Here is a 24,680-nt window from a genome sequence, read left to right on the forward strand (position 1 = left end):
GAGCTAATATTTTCTATGACAGCAATAAATATTTTCTGTTTGCTTCATCTTAACAATATCAATTTGCTTCGTATTATTCAAATGGCCTCTAGCAGTTTTCTTTTCAACATTCCCACTCTTAAGAAAAGAAACATCATGGAGGTGGAGAAGTTTATTTTGCGAATTTTATTCATATGTCATTGTTAAATTTTTACTTAGATTTTCAAAGCATGGAATGGACTTTAATTGGCATGCCTGATTTTTTTCCACTTTTTGTGGCATTCTGCTAACAATAAAATCCTATTGCTTCTAGCTGTGCAATATATAGAGAAAAGATTTTGATATCTACTCTGTTGAATAATAATGAGTTCTTTTAGTAGTTTCTGAGCAAGAAAAAGCAAATGGCTTGTAGCTAGTGACAGAATTTACATTTCATTGTTCTAGTTGGCCGGGAAGAACCTATGGGAACCTCTGCAGCACCCAATCAAGAGAAGAAAGACTTCAGAGAATCTCGATTCCAACCAGGAAAAGCCCAGAAGCTGGTATCTCAAAGCCCTTCAACTCCCCCATTCTCCAGTAAGTGACAGGTTACAAACTAGTCATGATACAGCATGGTGTTAAGCCTGCTTTCTGTACATACTTGCAGACACTTATCTCAAAAAGGACAATGAATGACTTTTCTAGATTGTTGAATCATGCATACAACATAAAATACATTGCCAGTCATTGGTTTTTTAAGAGGATATTGGAATATGGTTTATTGAAAAGGTAGCAATCAGTAAATTGAATAACTTCGCATTAATTTTTTTTTCAAGGAACTAGTAATCTATCTGAGGACTATTTCCGTGGAAATTAAGGGGTTGTTAAGGTGCAGAGGCCAATTTAAAGCTTGCTGAAAGTAATGGAATATTTCTTATTTATGCTGTCTCACACACTCATGTTTCCAGCTTTTTGGTTCACTGAAGGAAAGAGGAAGACTTTCGTGCATTGCATTCTAGCTTTATACCTACGTTTTGGCAGGTAGGAACAGATAAACAAAGTTCTGGTCATCCTTCTGGAGTGATGTGTTTTTCTAGAATAAACTGCTTTCTTCTTTAGCTACATATTGTGGTTTAGAAGTAACGTAAAAGGTCTAAGACAACAGTTTTAGAAACATTAATCATCCTAGTAATGAAACAAAATGTGATTAAAGAACTACACAACTAAACAAAACAGGGAATGATACATCTCTGAAAGAGTGAGGATGGTTAAATTCCAGACATAGGTGTGAATCATTATCGATTACTGTTATTTATTTCTGGCAATGTTGTTTCCATTTTTAGCTCAAAAACACCCACTTTCTAATCTATCAGACTTCATGTATCACTGTGTCACTAAGCCTTCCCAAAGTGTTGTGGGTTGTCAGCAAGTGATGAGATATGCTGTGTCCGAAACACATGGCAACAATACACAAGCCATTTAACATGTTTTCAAAGTACTGGATGTTTTTAGGGTTGGATACAAAGGATCCTTTTATAAAAGCAACATCTGCAGTGAAATTGGTTACACAGAGTCTATAGCACTTCGTAAGCAGTTTTTCTGGCATTCATAAATGTGGACTCTGCTTATGCTAAATAAATAGAAATATCAAAGGTACTCTGCCCTTCCAAGAAAATGGTCATTTTTAGTAAGATATTTTCACTCAAAATACTTTAAAGGTAACTGTCTTTTGATATGTACAGCTGAACCTTGATTTTTAAACTCATATTCATTAAATTCTCATTTGCTTTTTTTACTCCCAGTTAGCATTTGAAAAAGGGTGATCTTTGTACTGAGTATACAGTCCAGCAGTAGGCTTAGCAGTCGAACTCAGGGCAAATTAAATCCATCATTTTTATGTCTGTGTCTGCTAACCTGTGTTTTGGTTTCTGTTTTCCCAAATAATAATTGATTTAGGATTAATTGAACTGGAAACTGTGCTACAGTAGTTGGGGCTTCTCCTGTTGCAGTATGAGTGCAATGTTCCTCAAGAAACTTCTTTCACTGTATAGAGAGGATGTCAGATCACAGCTTCAACTTAACAGCTCAGGTGTCATTAGCTTCCATGACACAAAAGCAGTCTGTGACCTCGAGAACATCTCTGTGGTTTGGTATTAACAAAATGTACCACTGAGAAATGCTCTCTATATCCTCTGTGTTCCTTTCCTGTATACTTTGTGTACTATTAGATGCTGTTAATTTTTTAATATATTTTACTTACAAGAGCAAATAAGAATCAAATAAAATCTGATCTCATTTCCACTCAGTTAACTTTGGAAAGAATGATACACACAGGTATAATAAAAATACATCAACTTTATTGCCCAAACTTTTGCTCTAGAGATTAATTTTTCTGATGGTTCATTTTAAAAGTGTCACTCAATCGAATGGTATTCTGAGACAAAAAAATTTTCTTTTTATGTTAGATTTAGGATAAGTAAATTTAAGGTTATTTTTATGAAATAATATGTGAAGAGTTGTGACTTCATCATTCACGTGCAGGCCTATCAGAATGAATTTTTATTGCAATAGATTTACAGCATGGTGTCATGAAGTGTGTAAACTCCCATGACTAATGCAGGGTAACCATCAGATCCTCTGTTAAGACAGCAATATTTTTAGCCTGTAGCAAATCAATGCAACTGATTTCCATTTGTAAGAAGAGCCAGTAAATTATGAGGCAAAAAGCATTCTAAGTCTGTGAATTGTTTATGCATTAAAATTATTCCAAGTGGTAGTAGTTTGAGGTTGCAGTAACTGCTTTGGGTAGCAGTCACCAGAGTATGGAATTCTTGTCCTAAACACATGGAGTAGCCTGGGATTCCTTATGTTTCTTGAATATCTGTGCATTTTATGAACATTTTAATCTCTTTGCTGCAAGAAAGATGTGGTTTTAGATAGCTGGAAGGAACTCTAGCTTTCTGAGTTACAAATAAGAAGTTATTCTAAAGTGAAACCTATGTTTTCCAAAATTATATTTGCTCAACCGTTAAAGCTGTGAAATTTATTCATAAAGTGGTACTGTGCTGTTATTGTCTCATTCATGTACAGCCTGCCTTAGACCAAATGTTGGCACTGTATGCATAAGTGTGGTTAGGCAAGGATATATTGAGCTCCTTTTTGATTTATTTTACAGTATTTAGTTAATATTTAACTTGAAGAAAGTTAATTTCCTGATTTTTTTTTAAATTCGAAATGTAAATTGTCTCTATTCCCGGATATGTGACTCTGCTAATCATGTCCCAACACAAGGCATTAGAGGAATAATTCTATTAATTTCTAAATGCCAGACTAAGGAATCAGAACTGTCAATTTAATGGTCATAGTTGTGCATCATAGTATCCTTACTCTACTCCAGAATATGTATAAAGACTATGATGATAATGCATGCAAGAGATAACTTGTTATTTTTCAGTTGATTCTTGTTGCTCAACTAATCAGCACATTTTGGTCTAGACAAGAAACATAAATCAATCTTTTCAGACTATCTCACTTGCCATGAAAAAATACAATACCCCTGCTGTTATGGCCTCTTTATGTACTGAAGTTACAACAGAGACTGGAAGTTTCATGTCAATTTTCGTCTCCCACAAATATTCTGTATTTCACAGAGGAAATGAGAAATCCCCAAGGTGGTGAGCGTTCTCTTCCTTCAGATGATGAATGGAAAGTGTCAATACTGACAGGAAATGCAGGAACTGAAGCGAATGTTGCTCTCTGGATATATGGACACAGAGGAGTAGCTGGACCAATAACTCTTGGCGAGGACAACAGGAAGCAGCTGTTTCTTCCCAGGCAGGAAGATGAATTTCAGGTAGCTAATGAAGGCTAAGAACATTATTTTAATGTAGACCTTTCCAAGGATTATTCTGTCATGTGAAAAGAAAAAATGTTTTTCTCCTACATATATACTGTATAAAATAAATCTGCATCAAATCTCCATGAATTGTGTATTAAATCAGCTTGTTATATATCATAGGCAACAGAAGAAATACGCTTTCTTTTAAAGCCCCTCTCATATAGTTGACCAAAGGAGATAACTGCAGGAGTACATTGATTTCTTTAAGGCAATTAATTTGAAACTAGATTTAAAAACTATTCATTTCTAGACGAACCGTGTCTGATGTAAGACTAGCATATCATTTAGTAATTAAAACTTCAGGTATACAGTTTTCAAAGCATACTATAAAATGTATGCTGTGGAACCGATTCAATTAAGGAAGAAAACCCTGCCATATTTTAAAGACTGAAGGGCCAGATTTACCCATGGAACAACTAAGAGTCCAATAAAAACTACATTTGATCATGTCATGAAAACTCAGGGTTTATGCTATAATTTAAGGATAACCCCACCTCTATTGTAATGAGGAAATTATGTCTAGGTAGGCTGAGAGGAAATTACCAAAGGCATTAAAATTTATGTTTTGCTTAGATCTTTCTGTCTGAGACGCATGTAACATTGCTGTCCTCAGCTAAATAAAGCAGAAGTTACATTCTTCACATTTTTTTTCTGCACTCCTCAACTCCTCTAATAAAAACTTAGCACAACCCAAGATTGTTAATGTCAATAATATTAATAATAATACTCTCTATGAATAGGGCATAGGCAGGAAGATAACCTATCATAAAGTTCATTTTCTGAACATATAGGCTATATATTATGATCCACAGTCAATTTTGTTCTCCTAATTAGTGAATAATTTATAAGCAATTTTGGGTAATGGCATGTTTGCAAAGTTAATCCATACATTCTGAAGGGATGGACCAATTTCTCTTCTCTAAAATAGATATGGTCCATTATGGCTGTGTGCTGCAGATATTGATCTTGTGAGAGAGCAGAATTTTTCTCTCAGCACCTGGAGCTACTACTATGGTTCTTTACATCACCCTGACACTATTGCTTTCAGGCAGGAAATAGCAAATGTCACTGAAATGCTTTTCACTCTTTAGTCTGAAGTAGATAAAGAAAGAAAGAAAAGACCCATGAGTAAGAGCTCTTTCTTCTATTTTTTCTCTTTAAACCTTGTCCTGTATTTGTTTAACAGAATAGGTCTTGAAATGAGGATAGGAATGTAAGACATAAAAAAATTTCATCTTCTTCTTCTTACCATTTCCATAAACTTGGTATGTTTTCACTGATATATTCTAGAGCAGAGGATACCAAATTTTATTTTTCAACATAGTCAACTTAATTGTAGCTCTGGCCAGGAGTTATAGTAAGAAAACAGCTTCTGAAAGGCTGTAATAAGACAATTTGGAATCAGTGTAAAAATCTTTAACATTTCACTTTATCAGTGGTATGCCCAACTATGAAAAATTTGAGTAGAACTGTCTTGAGAAATTAAAGCCATTTATATATGACCTTCCCTTTCTTATCTTATCCATGTAAGTAGTCATTGCCTGTCTAATCCTTCTTAAGATTGTGCGTGAGAAAAATCAAGCTTACCAGAGTGTTTCTTCTGGAAGACCTCTACTTGTTTAAGGCAGAAATCACTCTTTTCATTTTGTCAAAGTCCGCTACATTTTGTTTTGTGTTGATACATGAAATTATCATGTAACTCTAAATTATCATGTAAGTCTAAAGAGAGATTCATTTGAATAAACAGACAATATGATAACGTATATTCAGTGAACACCTGCTCTGTGAATGAGAAGACCACATCCCATATTATTGAGAAGTTGGTTAGGTTTTTTGTGAAATAGGGGAAAAGACAATAGCTGTTTTTTTCAGTCAAGTTGAACATATACCTTTACTTTACTACTACTTTAATCCCAAAGTTTCCAGGTCACCTCTAATAAGACTACTTTTAGAGAGAAATATTATGCAGCATAAGCAAGGCTATCAGAATCTGACTTGACAGAGCAAAGCAAAGTTAATTTTTTAATCCAGCGGTAAAGACAGGGAATATGTTGTCACATTAGTGCTGCATTTATTTTGTTAATGAAATTTTGTTAATGAAATTCAAGTTGATATAACAACTATACCAATACAAATAACAGGTGTTAAACCCACAGACTCTTTCTCAACCAACCACTGAGAGATTTCAATATGCATTTCAATGTTCAGGAAATCAAAGTTAAAAGTTGTTTGTTTTCAGAAATCTTTGACTAAAGTATGGCAATGCTGTGACTATAATGTGAAAATTTATTATACAGAAGTGCAAAAAGCCAAAAGCTGATATAGGAAATGAGGTAATTCTGACCTCTGAAAAGAGAAGAGCACTTTTTATTAGTGAAGATAAAGACTGGGTTGATAATGTTCTAGTATGTGTTTCTAAGAGAACGAAAACAATTTTTGTACAATGTAAATAGGACGTAAATGATGGAGAGGAATAGGCTGTTACCAACTTTTTATGAATAGAATTATTATTTGAGAAATAGCACGATAACACACTTTTCCTTTCGTAGCAGTACCTTACAAAGATCTAAAATTATTTATGTTTGCTTTAAATAATGGACAAATTTCAAAGTGGGTGTTCATTTGAAGTTTTGAAGATAGAGTTGCTACTCTATGTTAGTTCTCATAAGAGCACATATAATGCTTGAAAGTGCAAAGAAAATGCAAATGAATGCAAATCATAGTCAGAAGGAAAAGGTAGTATTGGTGACTTCCAAAGTTCTGCAGGTGTTCTACCATCTTTTGGGAGCTTACTCTTTTTATATCCTTCATTTTGACATACTAAGGTTTATGGTGATATTACTGTGTTGCATTATGAAAGATTTGTGATCTGTAGTTTAGAGGATATAATTTTGTGCTCCTTGTTGCTCTCATGAATGACCCTCACCAAATTTTTGTACTCTTCAAACTTTGAAGAGTTCAAATATCTGCCAAATCATTTTCCTAGCAAGCATTGTGGTTCCATTAGGCTGTGTCTGGTCAAACTGGGGCTCAGACAGAAATCTACTCAGACAAAACACAAGCAGTCTCTTTTCTGGATCCCGTACCCCAAAATCTGCCAATCAAATATTATGTGCTGTTCCTGTACACTCAGATACTACCATGGTTCAGAGAAATCTCAAACCAATGCAAAGAAATATATGTAATTTTATGTAGTTATACATTGTATTGTTCTGACTTTATTCAGGTTGAAATAAAAAGCATTGGGAAAATCTACAAGATAAGAATTGAAATTGTTGGATTACCAAATGAACAACCAGAGTGGAACTTACAAAGGGTAAGATTTTTTTAATGTTGATTTTTTTTCCCATTTTATTAATTTTTATGTTAATTAAAGTCCAATCTTTTCATAAAGCCATAGCTTCATGAATCAATAAATGTTGATTGGGATAAGTTCTTATTGCTTTGTGTTCTTAGATTGCTTTAGAGATGACAAAAACACTGACACAGTCCATCTCCTAAGAGATGGAAATATGTACAATTATTTTGCAATTATTCCTAATTCATGAAGACACCAATTTTATTGTGTCTTTTATTGCTGGGCTCAACAAAGTTTTACTTTCTCAAAGCTTGTCTGTACTCTTCAGTGTCTGTTTTGGCTATAAATTCCAGTTCTGAAAGATTGAAAATGATGCAGCAATTATTCCATGACAACTACATGCAAGGAATGAACAAGGTTTGCTTAAGAGTAAGATAAGTAACTTCTAATGGGCCCCACCACAGCTCACAATTATGACTGTTTTCTAGGGAAAAATGACCTGCTAATTTTTTTCAATTGAGTGAATTAAGACTTCTTTTTTGTTTTCTTTTAGCTCTATTTTTCTCGTGTTGTTTAGGGATACTCACCAGATTTAATTTATGAGAAATTCTTGTTAACACTGACACCCATTTAAAATTTATTTCAGAACTGAGATAAATATTTGTCTTCTGTTTCTTACTTTGAATCTGTAAAGGAAACAAGTTTATTCTTTGTCATCTGAGTAATCTTAAAAAGCCTGATTTAGACAACCAGAATTAGACAGTAATAACAGACTTTTTACATTAACACAAAGCTCTCATCTGTAACTGTACCAAAATTGAATGTAAGTATAAATATTTCAATTGCTCGAAGGATTGCAGGAGTCCTACTTTCCAGCCTGGTGATTACAAAATATTTCTTTAATATTTTGTTCCAAATTTCGTGGGGTAAGCCTGGGATTTCAAATACTTCTTTTCACAGAGAAAAAGAAATCATGTTGAGAGCTGTGTTTTTCTGACAAAGCAGTTAATATTTGCAATTGTTATGAATCAGCAGGGGGAGCTCTGCCAATAAATATTAGAGATTAGGAATCAGTGCTGCCAAAGTATTTCATATTAGAATAAATACATGCTTTGGTGTTAAAAGCAGTGTTCATTTTACTTGAAATTATATTTTATTGGAAAACTGAGATAAAGGTATCTTTTGCTCTGATTTCCTAAGTGTTAGAATTTGGATGTAAATACTTGTTTTCATAATTTTGTTTGCAAGGCTTATGCATATTATATGCACACTTGAAGTACAACTGCAGAAATATAATTTTTGGCACTGCTTTCCTTTTGGTAGTCAAGGCCTACGGAAAAAACCTTTAGCAAACATTCTTGTAATTCAAGACTAATAAAAACTGTTTTCATAAAAGAGAGTAAAGACTTTTAGTTATAGGAAACAAGTAAGACAGCTATCAAAATGTACATAGGCAAATAGCTTGAGAATTTGAATTCTAATTGTCTTCAGATGAATATATAGAGGGTGGTGGCACACAGGTTGTCTTTTTTTCTGCTGTAAAAGAGCCAAATATAATACAAATCGATTTAACATTTCAACATATCCTCTACTTGCCAAATTTCAGAAGGATGTAGATGATGAGTTTCATCCTGTTTTCATTTTAAAATAAAAAATGTGTCGATCTTTCCACATCTTCCAAAAACTCAGTCTGACCTAACATCACCTATCAGAAGATTTTCAGTCTTCAGTACTCCAGGCAATGTTACATAGAGATGATTCAAGGACAGAAATCAGACTTGGTAACATTTCTAATGGCAAACCCACAAATTTCAGTTTCAAATTTGTTTGTTGCAAAGTAGCGGCCAAAATAAGTATATTTTGATGCTGCAATTTGTGTTATTGTTTTCTGAGATAGAAAAAAAAGATGTACAAAACCATGTTTTGCTGTTGAGAAGCATGGCACTGAAAAGAGTGTACTGAGTCATAGTTGGAAATGCTTCTTCTCCAGGTGACACTACAACATCTAAAGAGCAAGAAAACACTGAATTTTCCAGCAAACACACGGTTATCAAAGAATTGTGATGGTAGAGGACTTCTCTGTGAACTTCCAGTAGTGGAAGCTGGAAAACCTATCTATCCAAGTATGTGTGTACAGTTATGTATATACTGATCATCTGGTTTTTAATATTAATGACATCTGAATTGGGGGCTTAGCAGTCTTAAAAGCAGATAGTTGGACTGATTTCTGGAGTATATTCCAGAAAATTAATTACAAATCAGACTTGCTGGCATTGTTATCACTAAGCTATAATAGTGAGTAAAACTAACTGTGATTACATGTAACTTGCATTTTCTTCTTTTGGTTATTTTTGGAAGTTGTTTTATACCATGTTTATGTCTACACTGGTGACTTGGAGCATGCTGATACAGATTCTGCAGTTTATTTGTGTATCTATGGAAAAAGGGGAGATTCTGGTCTAAGACTTCTGCATAAAACTGGTATGCCAGTGACATTTCAGAGAAGAATGGTAAGTCTGAAATACAATTTGCTTAGCCATAGAAGCATAATTAATAACTTATACAGGTCTTAACAGGTTCCTAATTAAAAAAAAAAAAAGAACACATAGGTTTATCAAACTAAAAACCTAAGGAAAATAGTCTTCTACTGATCCAGGAATTATTGGAATGAATAAAAACACAGGCAGGAAAAAGGAAAGAAAAATTATTTGAGGCCCCCATCTCAGGATGATGGGAAGAGCTGCCTATGAATTTAAAACATATCCTTTCAAGGTATGATGAGTTACAGCTGGCTCCAAATACGTGTACAGAAATTGTTCCATGATGTCAGATCTTAGTAGATCTGTTTGTTATTTATTTCTTTTTATGTCTAACAGTGTAGCTTTAATACAGGAGAGATCTGAAGTCATTTTTCTTTCAATTAATTATGTCCTAGCTCCTCCATAAATAAAATATTTTTATCAGCCTGATTTTCTGCAGTATGGTTGAATTTCAGGAGCTACTAAATTTAATGTTAACTCTGCCAGTAGCCTTCTTGTGACCCTCTATCAAGCCTGTTTCTTCCTTCGTGAGCTATTGAGGATTAACATTTGTATGTATAACCAAGAGTATCAAGCTGTTATTGGAACACTTACTTACAAAACAAAAAGCAATCTCTAAAATTCTAAGAATAGTAATAACCCACTGGGAAACTTCAAATGCATCTATACTATTTTAAAATCTATATTTTATGCCATTACTAATGTATGAGAGATAAAGTTCTATTCAAATTAAAATTCAGAATTTAAGTGGAATTTTCTGGGGGGCATTATTCTACCCAGATTGATAGTAAATTCAGCATATTATTTATACAGCGGCTAAGAGGAATGGTTCAAAGTGCACTTTGTTATGGAAATGGGCGAATGAAACAGTGGATTGTTTAGAGCAACAGAAGAGGAACTGGGATACATCATTTTATAGCAGAGACAGTTGAGTGCTGACTTGAACAACTTAATTTCATCCCTGCCACAGATATTCTACATTACGTTGGGCAGATCACTTAAAATAAAGCTTTGCTGAACGACCACTTTTTTCATGCTTATCTTTTGCTGAATAACCTGTTTAATTTTTTCTGAAGAGCCATAGCTGTAACTGAGATTCGTTCAAATAGTATTCTGCTCTGCACTTAGGAAGCTTTTTGAAATGCCAATAAATTCACCCCTCCATTTCTCAGTTGAGCACCCAAACCAGTTTGCATCTTTGGCAGCTTTTGGCAATAAACTCTGTGCTTTAGCTACATAGGTAAATCGAATTATTATGCAGATGGCCTTTCAAAAAGAAAAAAAACAAAACCACAGATTTAACATTTATAGAAAACTGGGGTGCTTTGGAAGAAGTTCAAAGGTGAAGTCATTGGGGAAATCAGTTCTGTTTCACTGAGCTCTTTGGGTGGTTGCTGTAAATAATGCATAGAGTCATAAAGATAATGAGGATAAACAGAAATACTGAAAAACTGCAGTCCTCCTTTGCACACATTGAGGCAGGAATCTTTCAGAGAGAATAGCTTGTGATCATATATTACCTATACACAAGGGATAACTAATGTTGCACAGGCAGTCTCAATTCTGCCATTTGCCAAGGACTGAGAACTTTATAGATATGAATTTTCCAGTGTATTTCTTTCCTTCATTTCCTTTTTACTGAAAAGAGTGATCTGGACCATTACATTCAGAGAGAGAAAGCTGTACACTTTTTACTGTGGCAGAAAATCATCAACCTGAACCTGATCAGCTTCATGCTCTTATGAAAACAATCTTTTCCAACTGTAAGCACAAGACTAAATGGATAACAAGGGGAGAGTGGCATGTCAAATTTCAGTTTCCTCCAGCAGAATAAAATGTAAATAGAGGAGGTGAGATTTAAAAAAGACAAAAGGATGACAAAGTGTGTTTCAAATAAATATCAGCAAGGGAAATAACAGCATCAACTCATTCTTATCTAGAGAAGAGTAATGGAAATGGCAAGGTATTGAAACAATATTGAAGGGTGTGTGCAGTGTTTTGGGTGATGGCTGAAAAAACAATTTATTTGGGATTATTAATACAGCTTGACTTCAGTTGTGATTTCTCATTCACTCTGATGTCACTAAAAGACATTTAACTTTTCAGATCCAAACTGTCTGGATATAGTCCAACTGTCATTAAAACCAATGGGAATGTGTACATTGTGAGAGTTAATCACGCTTTTAAAACATGTCAGTTTTCAGCCTGCCTCAGTAGTGGCAAATTGCAGAGTGCTGTCTCCTCTGTCCTCCAGGTCAATGTTTTTGAAGTGGAAGCTGTATCTCTTGGGAAGCTGCAGAAGGTGCTGTTGCGCTGTGAGGCCAATACCAAGCCCCAGTACTGGTACTGTGATAAAGTCGTTGTCAGAGAAGCCTCCAGCGACTCAGAATATGTTTTCAATTGTGAAAGGTAGTGTTTACAATAATAATCTTAAATACTCCTTATCATATATTACTAAAAGTGTTATGTCAGTCACTGTATTAAATGTGAGTTTTTCGGGGAAAGACAAATTTGGATTATTTTGCAGTTTCATTAAATCCATAACATGTGTTGTTCCAGAACAGATTGCTTCAGTTAATGTGCTGTATGGTCCATAGCAAAGGTTAAATGCTTATATAGCGTCTATGTCACTAGAGTACAGCCTTATCAGGATCGGTGCTGTAAGTGTGACTTACCTCTCAGGAAGGAAAGATAAAGCACACAAAAAGGTTCTAAATTAAGTATGTTTCTAAATGGGAAAGAAAACAGATTTGCTGTGTAGAAGTAGTATTCACTCTCTTTATGAACAACAGCATAGCTAGAGAGAGAAATGTGATACTCAGAATTATTTTATGGTTGTTCCATTTAGGTTATTAAATGAGCATCTTAAAAGTCAATTGAGAAATACTGAATTTTGCATGTTTGGAGAAATATGGTAATCCCACATTTAGAGTTTCCACTTTGCAGTCCATTTCATGGGTATATGCATCATTCAAGAGAAATGAAGGAAGTGTAGAGAAACAATATGACTATGTGTGACAAGGTACTAGAATAAATAATATTTAATTAATAATATTTAATAAATGCAGGTTGCCTAGTTATTTTGTCTGGATTTTAATGAATTTGTTATATAACCTCGAACAACTTCTTGCAGCTCCTGGTGTCACATCCTCAAAAACAGGAATAAAGATGCTGTGTCACCTTGATAAAACTCCAAAACTGAGATTTTTCTTCGATCAGTAACATATTTTTTAAATAGTAGTATAAGACTGAGGATTTTTCTGAAGTAGATTTGGATGCAGACCAGCTGTTGTTGGTAGCTGTAGTTGCTACCTTTCTAAAAAAATATAGGTAAAATTTCCTAATGGAAGTTCTACAAAGAAGTTAGGCCAGCTTCCTACCTCAGACACAAAAAATCAACTCTGTGTCATAGCTATCCTCCAGTGGGTAACATGGCTTAGGAACCATGAATGGCAGACTTTGTTGTATTAATTCTGTGGTAATTAACACCGGATGTTGATCAGCAAAAATTATTCTGTGATAGCCACTGTCAAAAAGAAACAAAAGTTGTGGGGTTTTTTTCTAACTTTTCTACAAGGAAACGCTACCACTGAAAAGGGGTTAAAATAGGTCAGTGGTGGGGTGAGGCGCAGCTTCCGTGTTGGCAAAATGTGAAGCTGAAAGACTGTGCTCTATTCAGGAGGGAGGAAAGCTTTTGCTCTTCAGTTTATTAATGTTCAGCCTCACAGCTTTACTTTACATAGGTGTTTTATGATCCAGGATATGAACGAAGTGCTGTCTTTGTTCTCATTTATCCAAGGAAACATAAGCATTTATCTGTCTTGAAAATATATTAGTTTCTGAACATCCAACAGCTCTTACTTGATTTCAGTTATATAGTATTTACTAGTTACTGACACCTTTTAGCATTTAGGATTGCAGAAAAGGCCTGTGTGATCAGGTTATAGCAGAAGTGATAGAAATAAGTAGTTGTCTAGTAAAAAAAAAATTATTTCTTAGGGACTGGTGCTTCTACGAATTGGTCAGCTAATATTTTCAAGACTAAAAATAAGGAACCTTCAAAAGTTGCTCTGGACTTTACTTGTCCAGTTTATACTGGAATCCCAACAGGCTTCATAGGAGACTGAATGCTTTAGGTCATTCCTGGAGAGTCCATGGAAGTGTACCAAGGAAATAAGAAACAGTAGCCCAGAAGCTTGCTGCATTTTTTTTCTGTAAAAACCAGCTGATCTTATAGCAAACAAGAGGAAGCTAAAACTGTTGATGATCCATATTCTGAATAAGAAGGTTTCAAAATTATCCATAGCCTTGAGTAACATGACTAAGAAACCTAACAAATGTGTGCCTTGATTTGTCTTTTTTCAAACTCATCTATCTGTCCCCTATTTGTAGGAGGAATAAGGAAGAGGAATATTTGGTTCCATCTTTGTTTTTAACACTGAATGGTGATTTTAAGAAATAGTGTGATAGATACATTCAAATTATACTTACTACTAAATCCATAGTACTGAAGATATGTTCTGTGCCATATTCGTCTGTTTAGCTACAGGAACAAGTACTGTAGTGCCACATGAGTCTCCTAATCTGATAGAGGTGAATTTTACAGTTACAAAGCTCTTATATTTGCACAAATGAAATTCTTTGTTGAGTCAAATAATTTCTATTTTAACATCTATCAAATCTAATACTAAAATTTTAGAAGTAGAGACCCTTTGCTGTTATATGTATTCAGTAGGAAAATCAGATGTGGATCATTCAGTTATATGGTAATATAGTGGAGAAAAATTTGATTCCTACCTGCTTTCTTTTTTTCTTTCTTATTCTTAGGTGGCTTCCAGTTATGTCCCAAGGTATAATCCAATCAGAAATTGAGCTGTACCCTCAAGGTAAGATTTATTGTAACTTTATGGAAATAAAGACAGTAATTTGTAATTTTTTGCCTCTGAAGAAATCTGGGCTGAATTTACACTGTAAATATCAAAGGTAACCATTTCGCTGCTTCCTTTGCTATATTTCTGAGAGAACACAATTTGTGTAAAATAGTATAATTGCTACAATTGATAGTGAGAAAGTAAGGAGGGAATGAATGAGAAGGAGTTTTCTTTTATCGGGTAAAACACAGAATGTCTTTTTCATCTCTTCTTTTGAACCTTTTCTTTAGTGTCAAAGGATAGATCCTCTATTAACTGATTTTTTTTTTGGCAGAGTTTAAAAAAAATCAGCATCTGAAAATTCAAGAGGCAAATGGTAAATGCTGCTCTAGTTTTCTTCTTTTAATGAATACTTTCTGTTTCAGAACTAATTGCTTTACACGTTTGTTGCCATTTGTATTTATTTTAAAACATTAATTACAGCACACTATTCATACATTTTAGTAAACTCTGAGGTTCACATTTTAATTTAAACAATAAATAACTTTGTTTATGCTTTCTTTTTATTCTGTCATTTTTCTTTCCATAGTATTAATTTTCTCTGCTTGTTTGAAAAATTTTTACTCTTCTAATACTTATTGGTGATCTATCTTAATTTCATTTTTTTATAGTTAATATTTTAATACACAATTAGCTCTCCTGGGCTATATATAGTTTTGTTCTCAACATTAACTTTTTGTTTTCTGTTCTACTTGTGTTTTCATATTTGTTCAGGTTGCCTCTTCTGTCCCTGCAACCAGAGCAAATTAAATTAAGTTTCTTAATAACACATTAGAATTTCTCAGTTGTGAGAAGTGCTTCATGCTGTAGGTTGAACAATGATTTAGAAGGTGTTGGGAGAAAGTTTGAAAATGTTTGTTCAAAATTTATTGTATCAATCAAGATATTCATAGAGACATAAATACCTTGTCCTAAACAGTGTTCCTATGTCAAGAGTTTAACAGTAAAATGTGTGCCGAGTTATTTTATAAATTATACTAGAATCCCACTATTATAAGGTTTATTTTGAACCAAAAGTATCTTTTTTCTTCTTCCTACCTATGCTTTTTTCAGAAGGCATTCATTTTTGTCTGTTCATCACTCTTTGTGCTTCAGCTGTTCTGCACACCTTGCTTTCTCATGGCCTGCACCTGGAGATCCTCCTTTTAAATTGGTCTGGTTAGTCATTTCTGCACCTATAGCTGGGTCTCTCTGCTATATTGTTTAAGCTGTGCAAATGTCTCAATCAGAGTTAGGCAGCCAAAAGCATATGCAACAAATAACGTCTTGTTTGGGACAGTCAGTAAAATGTGGAACAGTGGGAGACTTGAAATTGCGTATCCTACACCTAGAGGGACTGCATCAATTCCTGCTTTAGTGGTTCATCTGAGATTTTGTTCACCTACTTTTTTCCCATAAGCTTTTAATTATATCTCATCTTCATTCTATATAATTTTTTTAAAACAGAATTATTTTTCTGAGAACTAGAACTTTCTAGTGTATTGTAATGTTCTATAAAAGAAAAAAAATAAATCTAGAAAGTCATCTGTGGCAAGGTACCGCTTTCTGATGTCCCCAGGGAGGTACCTGGTGCTAGATTGCACCTTTTCTCCATGTATGCTAAAGGAATGTCATGTCATTACATATTTTTCTGTATTCTTTTCCCTTTAATGTGTATTCCTCTTCAGTCATTAAGGAACTCTTGGTATTCTACCTCATCAGAACAACCCCAGCTTTTTATGCCAAGAAGAATTACATTTTTGTAATACTGTTTCCAGCTTCCATTTGGAAGCATGTAATGCAATGAGAAACTCAAAATCAATCTAGAGGATTTAAAACCAAAACTTTTTTAATCATGTTTTTGGTGAAATTCGATTCCCTTTTTTTACCTTCAGAGTGGTACTTGTGTGCAAACCAGTTTAGTGATACTAAACTTATCCGTGGGAGGTAGAAGATAAGCTAGGTAGAATATACAGTCTCAAGAGTAGCAACTGCATAATTTTGAAGCTCCATTGCTTAATAAAAGATAGACTTTGAGGGGATAATACAAGAGAAATGGCCACCAAAACCACTCAAGGCACAATTAATCAATGAATATGTCCAAAAGGAAACAAATTTTGTCTGCTTTGAAATGAGTATTTGTTTCTGACTGATTTTTGAATTTTTAGGCAGAGTAGTAGGTCATATTTTACCCTTTGTCTGCACCACCCTTCGTAAGTCTTTGTAAATGGAATTGTCCTTATTTTCCAGCCAAATGGTCCAAAGGAACTTTGCCTTTAAGGAGGTTGACTTGATGTTTATCCTTTTGTTGTCTGGCACTATGGTTCTTTTTTCAAGAAAGTGGGTCTATAGAGAAGGCTGTGAGGATTCAGATTTTCAAAGGCACAAAAGAATTTCTTACAAGCTGGAGTTTAACAACTTTTTGGCAGAAATTGCATGGTTCACTTCCTTTATAAAATTGTAGAACAGTTTGAGTTGGAAGAGATCTTTAAAGATATCTAGTACAACCCTCTGACACGGAAAAGGACATTTCCACCAGACCGGGTTGCTCAAAGCCCCATCCAACCTGTCCCTGAACACTTCCAGTGATGGGGAACCCACAGCTTCTTTGGGCAACTTGTTCCAGTATCTTGTCATCCTTGTAGTAAAAATATTTCTTCTTTATGTCTTGTCTAAACCTACCCTCTTTCAGTTTAAAACCACTCTCCCTTGTCATATCACTACATGTCCTTGTAAAAACTCTTTGCTTTTCTTTTAAGTCCTTTTAATAAAGGCTGCAATAAGCTCTGCCTGGAAGCAAGCTGAACAACCTTCACAGGAGAGGTGTTCCAGCCTCCTGATCATTTTCATGGCCCTTCTCTGGATCTGTTTCAACAGGTCCCATCCTTCTTATGTAAAGGTCCCCAGAGCTGGCTGCAGTACTCAAATGGGGTCTCATCACAGCAGAGTACAGGGGGAGAATTCCTTCCCTCGACCAGCTGGCCAGGTTTGATTGGTTGGACCAAATAAGCTTCAGTTGCTTTCTGAATTCCCAGATGTGTATTTGTGTGTGCTTAAAAATCTACCACAGTCCAAAACCAGGCATTGGTCAGACATCAAAAAACTTGGAAAACAGGAGATCGAACTTCCTGTTCCAGTGCAATCTTTGCAGGGCAAATTACTGAGGGATAATGGGGCTGGCCCAAGATAAATGTTTCTGTCAGACAACAGATTTAAATCAGGAAGGCATTACCAGACAGTTTTCTATTAATAAAACTGCAGTATATGCTATGGCATTTATTTATAAGATAACTGTGGGCTGATATTTCATTTGTTGTTTGCCTTACACAGAATGAATTTAAGTTGCTAAGTGGAACTTGTTTCACACAGACAAAAGCTGCAATCAATGAGGGGCGGAGAAGCATGCAATCCCAGCTTTTCAGATGCAGAAATGCATTTTACAATTATGAATTGTTCTTTTCTAAAATAAGATTTATATTATGCTGCTTTTGAATATTTAAATAACTTATGTACATTGCATGGGAGCAAAGATGACATTTTAGTGTCAGGGAGCTTTATATAAAATGATTTTCTAATGAGTCCTTGTCTAGTTCAGAATTTTCTACAAAATCTCATTTTTTCCATGCTGATTTCAATGTCATGCCTCCAGCCATGCAATTGAAGCTCTGTTGATGTGCCACATCAACATAAAATAAGAGGAAATTTCACTTAATTGGGATGTTTTGATATTTGTCCTAATGCATTTCTTGGTCATATGTATTGTCATAATCCAAATTCTGGATGTTGGTCTTTTTCTATGTTGAGCAACAGGGTTATCACTAGAAATTTCACTGAGCTCTGTGTTCATATTTCCACCTTTAGAACACTGCAATCCTAAATCCTTGATCCACAACTTGCTTGAGACGAGTTTGAATGATGTAGTATTTAGCCTATCTTCAGTTGCCTCTTCCTCATCACCTTTTAGGCACATTGTAGTCACGGTTCTTGAGCCAAACTATGCTTTTGTTTATATCTTTCAAGTAAATTGCGACATTTAAGTACCAGTTATACAAGCATTTTGACTTTATTTTTTACTTTACAGAAGGAGACTGGAAGATTACTGTAGTCACTGGGGATTTTGAAACAGCTGGCACAACAGCAACAGTATCCCTTTACGCTTATGGAGAGAACAAAGCTTCTGGTCCTATTATTTTGGGATCTGGGAAACACCAGCTGTTTAATCCCAGCAGTGAAGATACATTTAAGGTGTAGTATGGTTGTTATGTAAACTCCAGAGAATTGAAAACATATGCAATATGGCTTTTCTCAAAACAAGATAATAGAGGTAATAAAAAGGACTCAAAGTAATATGTAAGGATCATAAGTATTTCTGAGGGAGTGGCTGATTTTTTATGATAGTGAGTTTTAAATCAGCCGATGTATTCACAACTGCATCAAGTAGACGTCTCTCAGAATCTGCTTCATACTTGCACCTGCCTAATGTGTTAGTTTACACTAGATGTTGTTCATTTGAAGAGGTAAAAAGAACTTTCTTTATCTGGTCTTTAAATTCATGAAATAAGATAGTCTTGGTTATGGCTTGTGTTGCAAGTTCATCTTTGGAAGTGTCCACTGTAAATTCTTCCATGAACTTCCTCGGACTTCCACTGAAGCACACTATTGTGTGAACCTTTTCTTGGAGAAAGTAAGAAGGAAAGGGAGGATGGATAGGGACTAGAATAAAATCACACAGAGTATGTTAACTCATGTGATTCAGACTGGTGGTGTCCTGCTTCTCCAAGCAAATGGAGAGACTTCTATCTATGAAAAAATCTCAGAGATGTCCTTCAGAAACATGACATTTCTCAGGACTTCTGCAAGATTGTATAATTCCTGCAATTTCCTCTAGTTCATGCAGTTCCTCAGTCAGGATTGAATCTGTTACGGTAGTTAAAACTGTGATATGTCTTTTAGGTTGAAATAATTTATGCATAATAAACAGATGATGGAGAATCAGTGACAGATGGGACAGGAAGTATCTGTGATTTTTTAAATTTTTTTTTACTGTTTGAAGTATAAATAAGTCCTTGCAGAAGAAAGGCAGTGATGGTCTTCCCCTTACATTTTTTTAAGTAGAAAGCAACTTGGCTAAATTTGCAGATAATGATGTTTTAAGATTATCTCATATCAAAACAGGAAGGTGAAATCAGTATACCTGAAAACTAAATTTAAATATTCCTTTTCAAATCATTCTGGCTGTAAGATCTTCTTGGATATTTATTGAGCTGGTTAATGCTGTCTGACACCAGTTCTTAATCATTTATTCTGTTCCTTGAGGGAAGAACCAAGAACATTTGTTTGCTTGCTTTCTCTTCGGAAGGAGCAGTATACATCCCAAAGCATCATTTTTATCCTCCCAACAACAAAGCAAGATTGACACCTGCTCCAGGAGTTCTGATGATTTCTATCCACATCAACATTTATGTTTAGGTGTGATATACCGCACCTTGGTTTTGTGCCTGATGTTTTTCTTTGGTGATATACCATTGTACTGAGGAGTACAACTTAAACCTTTTATAAAACCTAACTGTGTAATCAAACCTGTAAATTCATGTGTAACCATACCATCAGAGCTTCAAAGTTGACCAGATGTTTGTCCATCCATTGTGTCTCAAAAGCACTTAACGCTGATCAATGGGAAGAGAAAGAAAAGAACACTTTCCTTCTTAAATGTCTCAATTTAATAAGGTAGCTGAGCTTTTTGTTAATCCAAAAGAAAACTGTGTACTCCAACTATTTCAGCACTTCATATTGCAACAGTTTTCTGTTGCAGCCCGAGGGAATAAGAGTCCGACCACTTCGGAGACAGAGGTAAAATGGCACTTTATTGAAGGGAGAACTCTGCTTAAATAGGGTAGGGAACCAAAGGTACTGGAAAAGTAGGCAGAACTAGGGAGGAGTTGGGGAGAAGTATGCTAATATGAACCAATGAAGAGGGAAAATGGGAGGAGAAAACCATAAGGAATTACTAATTAATTAGGTACTGCAGTGCAGCAAATCCTAACCAATCAGGGGAAAGGGAGAAAACTGGGGTACAGAACACTGAGGGATTTTATAAAAAACTGAGGAGTAAGGGTACAATGAAGGATGAAATACAACAAACATTAAACATGAACATGAATAGGAAGCGTATGAACGTTCCTTAGACGAATGTAAAGAAGGTGTTTACTACAGAGGTTCTGCAGATTTCTTCACATATTTCTATGTTCTTTTTCCTTTGCTCATAGTCAAACCTCTCCTGTACTCCCACAGTTTTCCAACATTAAGAGCATCATATAATAACATCAGTAATTCTAAAACCTGTGGAGTTGCAGAAAAATTTGATAGCACCTCTTAGTTTTGATTACTAGTTTAATCTATTAAGTTTGGGAACCATCTTGACTAAATGGCCCTTGATTTGCAGTCTTTGTGTAGAAATGTGCTGCATATTCGAAGGCTATTTAAACTCTAGGTAACCTTTTTTTTTAAATGAAGTGTTAACTGATGCAAGTTGCTGCGAGAGTTCAGCATAATATAGTGGAAAAAAATAAAGTTCAATCATGCCTCACAAAAACAATCAAAGTGCCATATCATTTCAAAATCCCTCTGGTCAAAAATACAACCATAAGAAATGACAGAGAATTGGCTATACAAAGAGAATGAGACAAAACCATACTGGATTGTCTGAATAAAAATCAATAGTGGTAGTCTGATAGAAAGTACAGTCAACTGCATAGTAACCTAAAAGTAAATTATGAATATTCAGTAAAGATAAAAATAATGAAAAAAGAAAGAAAGTTATTAAAGCTTGAGTGAATCAACTTGTGCTCCTTTATATCTGACATTTCATTGCTCATCTAGAACTTGATTTTCATGTTACTTGTATTGCTGTATAAAGCCAGCGTAACTTCATTAACCTTGGCTATCTCTGATTAAGGTTTGCGTAAGTTAAATTAAAAACTGGCCAGACTCCAGTGTAGTGTAGGTAGAGTGTAAGAAGGCTATTACCCTTGGAGATCTCTATATGATGATATTCATTGAAGGTAATTTACAGATATTGTGTGACGGAGAGAGTTCTTGTTTCTGACTGGAGACTTGGGTTCTAGGTTCCACAAGACAGTCATGTGTAAACTGCACAATATTTGCCCTTGAGGCCTAGCAATTTTTCCTACAGATGAGTATGTCAGGGATGAACAATATGGGAACATTAAAAAAACAGTGTTTAACTTTGATGGGTTTCCCTTTCTGCTCTGCAATTGTTCCTGTGTGTTCCAAGAAACTACTTCTAGGCTACAGTTTTCTGCTTCTCTTGCTATTCAGGGATAGTTTTAGGGCATAATTTTTCTGTTGAGAGTAATTCCTCCTCCAGTAAAGGGATATCAATCTACCATAAGTTACAGCTTTCATCACAAGTGTGATCTGTTTCCTGCATTTTCCTCTGGTGTCATCACAGTCCCTGATTACTTCTCAGTATTTCAAAAATACTGATTTTGGCAGAATGTTGAGTTGCTCAAGACATTGAAGCTTTAATTATATTGTAAATTATATTTTCTGTAGCCCTGTATTCTGCATCATCATTCTTTGAAACGTGGTGAATTATCTCTTATGAGTGTACACACTGTTTGATAAAGAAATTCTTTTTATAAGTATTCTTTTAATGTTTGGTCATGCCAAATATTCCCTTCTGTGTCAAAGAGAACTAAGCAGAAGTCTGTAAGCCTATTATCTTCAGTAAAAACCAGCTGCAATCTCTCAATTTTTATTACTTCAATACATAATCATTCCATACCTTCAGGTACAAGTTCTGCTGCTCCAGTAATAATGAAGTCAGTAAAAGCACTGACTGGTTCTGCAGATCTGCTTTCAAAATACTGCTTATCTTAGTTGATAGTGGCAGGACCTAATACTTCCTTAACAAGAATTTTTCCATGCTTTGCTTTGTGAGTTTGCTTCATTATGAGCTCTGCAATCTCTTAGGGCAGTGTTGGTCTTACCAATCTTGACACATTGTCCAGTTTATCTTAAATAATAATATATTAAACTACTAGAAAGGCTGGAATTTTTTCCTAATATATTTTCAAAATCTTTGCTTTAACCTTATTTTATATTTTGTAGTTGATGGCTGTCTTTCTAAGGAAGGTAGTTGTTCCATGTTTACAAGTATAGAACATGGAGTATGCATTATATTTTAGGAGCATTGGAAACTGGAATCTATCCCTGATGGGAATTTTGCTGCACGAACCCATTTCTCTAATTTGTAAAGACGATGCCACATCCAGTCACATGATTTAAAGTTTCCTCTTCTGTACAAATAATCCTTTAAACACTGCTGTGCTCCACCAGGGCAAATACCAGAAAATAGTATGGGTACATGAAAAGCAGGTCTCCTCCTAATACTTGCAGAGGTACTTGATCATAAAAATTAATAAACAGTGTTCCTGTGATAAGATTGTTAAAGCTCTAAACCCAGCCTTTTTCCTTCCAGTTAAATGTGTTTTGTTTGTAAAGAATTGTGTTCATCAGGTGCACCTTAGGCTGTACTGCATTACATGAAGGTGGTACACTTAGAAGTTTATCTGTCGTTTTTCATTTTGGTTTCCTCCCGTTTAAATACAATAATCAGTGATTTTAAATAACCTATACACAAATAATTAAAACTCCTTTCTTTAGAATCAACCCTACAGACTCTAAGAATCTGTTGGGTTTCATTGTGTGTCTTTCATTCCTCTATCCTGGATTCGTAGTTATTCATTCATGAGTCAAAACTGAGATCTCTAAAGTAAAATGAGAAGCAGTGAGGAGAAAACTAAATGTTGTAAAAATAGGTTGAAACAAATCCATTTTCATGCTTTTTCTCCTATTGTTCGAATAAAAGAGCCTGAAATGAGCTCAGTGAGAATCCTTCCGAACTGGGAAGATTGCAGAAGTTAACACAAGCACTGACGTAGCTATCCACTCTCTTAACCGTGAGACTGACAATGCCTAAAAGCTGGGCAAAACTTGTGTCCTGTTATTTTCCAGCTGTCCCTGTTTGCCATAACAGCCATTTAGGTCCAGAAACAGTGGAATAAAACCTAGGGAAACCCAGGTTTTAGTCAGAGATGCTTAAGGTAGCACAAAACGATCATACTCATGGCTTTAACTCGACTTGAAACTGTCTCTGTCTGTGAAATGCATATGATGACAAGATGAACCTCATTCCTTACTGAGATAAAAAGGAGAAGTATGTAAAATGATCTCCATCAGCTACAGTCTGTGCATGAAGCAAAATTTAACTTGCTCCAATAAAACACCATAGAATGATTGTAAAGATCTCACAAACAATCTTGAAGAAAAACACAACTCATCTCATCTTCAAGAACTGGGAGTGGGGAATGTGGTGCTATTGTTCAGTAATTATTCTGTATGTACTGCAATATGGAGTGTATATGGATAGATATATAGAGAGATACATAGATATATGTATGTATTGACTGTATATATATATATATACACATATATACTTGATGTTAGAATGATTTGATTAATCGCCCACTAAAAAAAAAGTTCTTTCAGAGCTTGAGTGGACTGGAAAAGAAAGTGTTTAACTGTCAATGTGCAATGAGAAGTATTTGTTTATCGAGTTTATTTTTGTGACCAAATCAACTGTGAAGTGGGAAAAAATAATGCTCATTTTTGTGTGGCCTTTAATCCTACTCCTTGCATGTCTATATCCACCCTTTTTCATGAGACTGTTAAGTTTCTGTGTGAACACCTGTGACATACTCTAATTCATTACTTAGAGCTGTGTCAAGTTTCTTGGGCATAATTAACAAGTTGGCTGAATTCAGACATCTGGAAAAAGCAAGCACCATGGGTAGATCACGGGTACTACACTGATATATTAGTTATGATATTTTTGGCAACAGTTATTAGCTGAATGTTCACAATTAAAAAATATCTTCTACTTCCAAAGATTTCTTCATTATATGCAGATGCTGTAGAAGTTAAACTAATGAAGTCAATGATTTTTCTTTCTTTTGGGAATCCAGTTGCTGTGCATGACTTCTCTAAAACTC

General features: G+C 34.9%; 1 protein-coding gene across 1 annotated transcript in view; it reads left to right on the plus strand.

Annotated features, from left to right (window-relative positions):
* LOC113945070 (lipoxygenase homology domain-containing protein 1-like) overlaps positions 1-24,680 on the plus strand; it is a 128,592-nt gene that overhangs the window by 16,978 nt on the left and 86,934 nt on the right. Inside the window, exons 11-19 of the mRNA XM_027638913.1 lie at positions 424-555; positions 3,609-3,811; positions 7,083-7,172; positions 9,145-9,277; positions 9,513-9,664; positions 11,949-12,103; positions 14,522-14,580; positions 14,900-14,941; positions 18,686-18,849. Coding sequence (XP_027494714.1) covers positions 424-555; positions 3,609-3,811; positions 7,083-7,172; positions 9,145-9,277; positions 9,513-9,664; positions 11,949-12,103; positions 14,522-14,580; positions 14,900-14,941; positions 18,686-18,849 — 1,130 coding nt within the window. The remainder of the gene's footprint in view (positions 1-423; positions 556-3,608; positions 3,812-7,082; positions 7,173-9,144; positions 9,278-9,512; positions 9,665-11,948; positions 12,104-14,521; positions 14,581-14,899; positions 14,942-18,685; positions 18,850-24,680) is intronic.

Source organism: Corapipo altera, unplaced genomic scaffold, assembly GCF_003945725.1.
Source record: "Corapipo altera isolate COAL_440 unplaced genomic scaffold, ASM394572v1 49, whole genome shotgun sequence".
NCBI lineage: Eukaryota > Metazoa > Chordata > Aves > Passeriformes > Pipridae > Corapipo > Corapipo altera.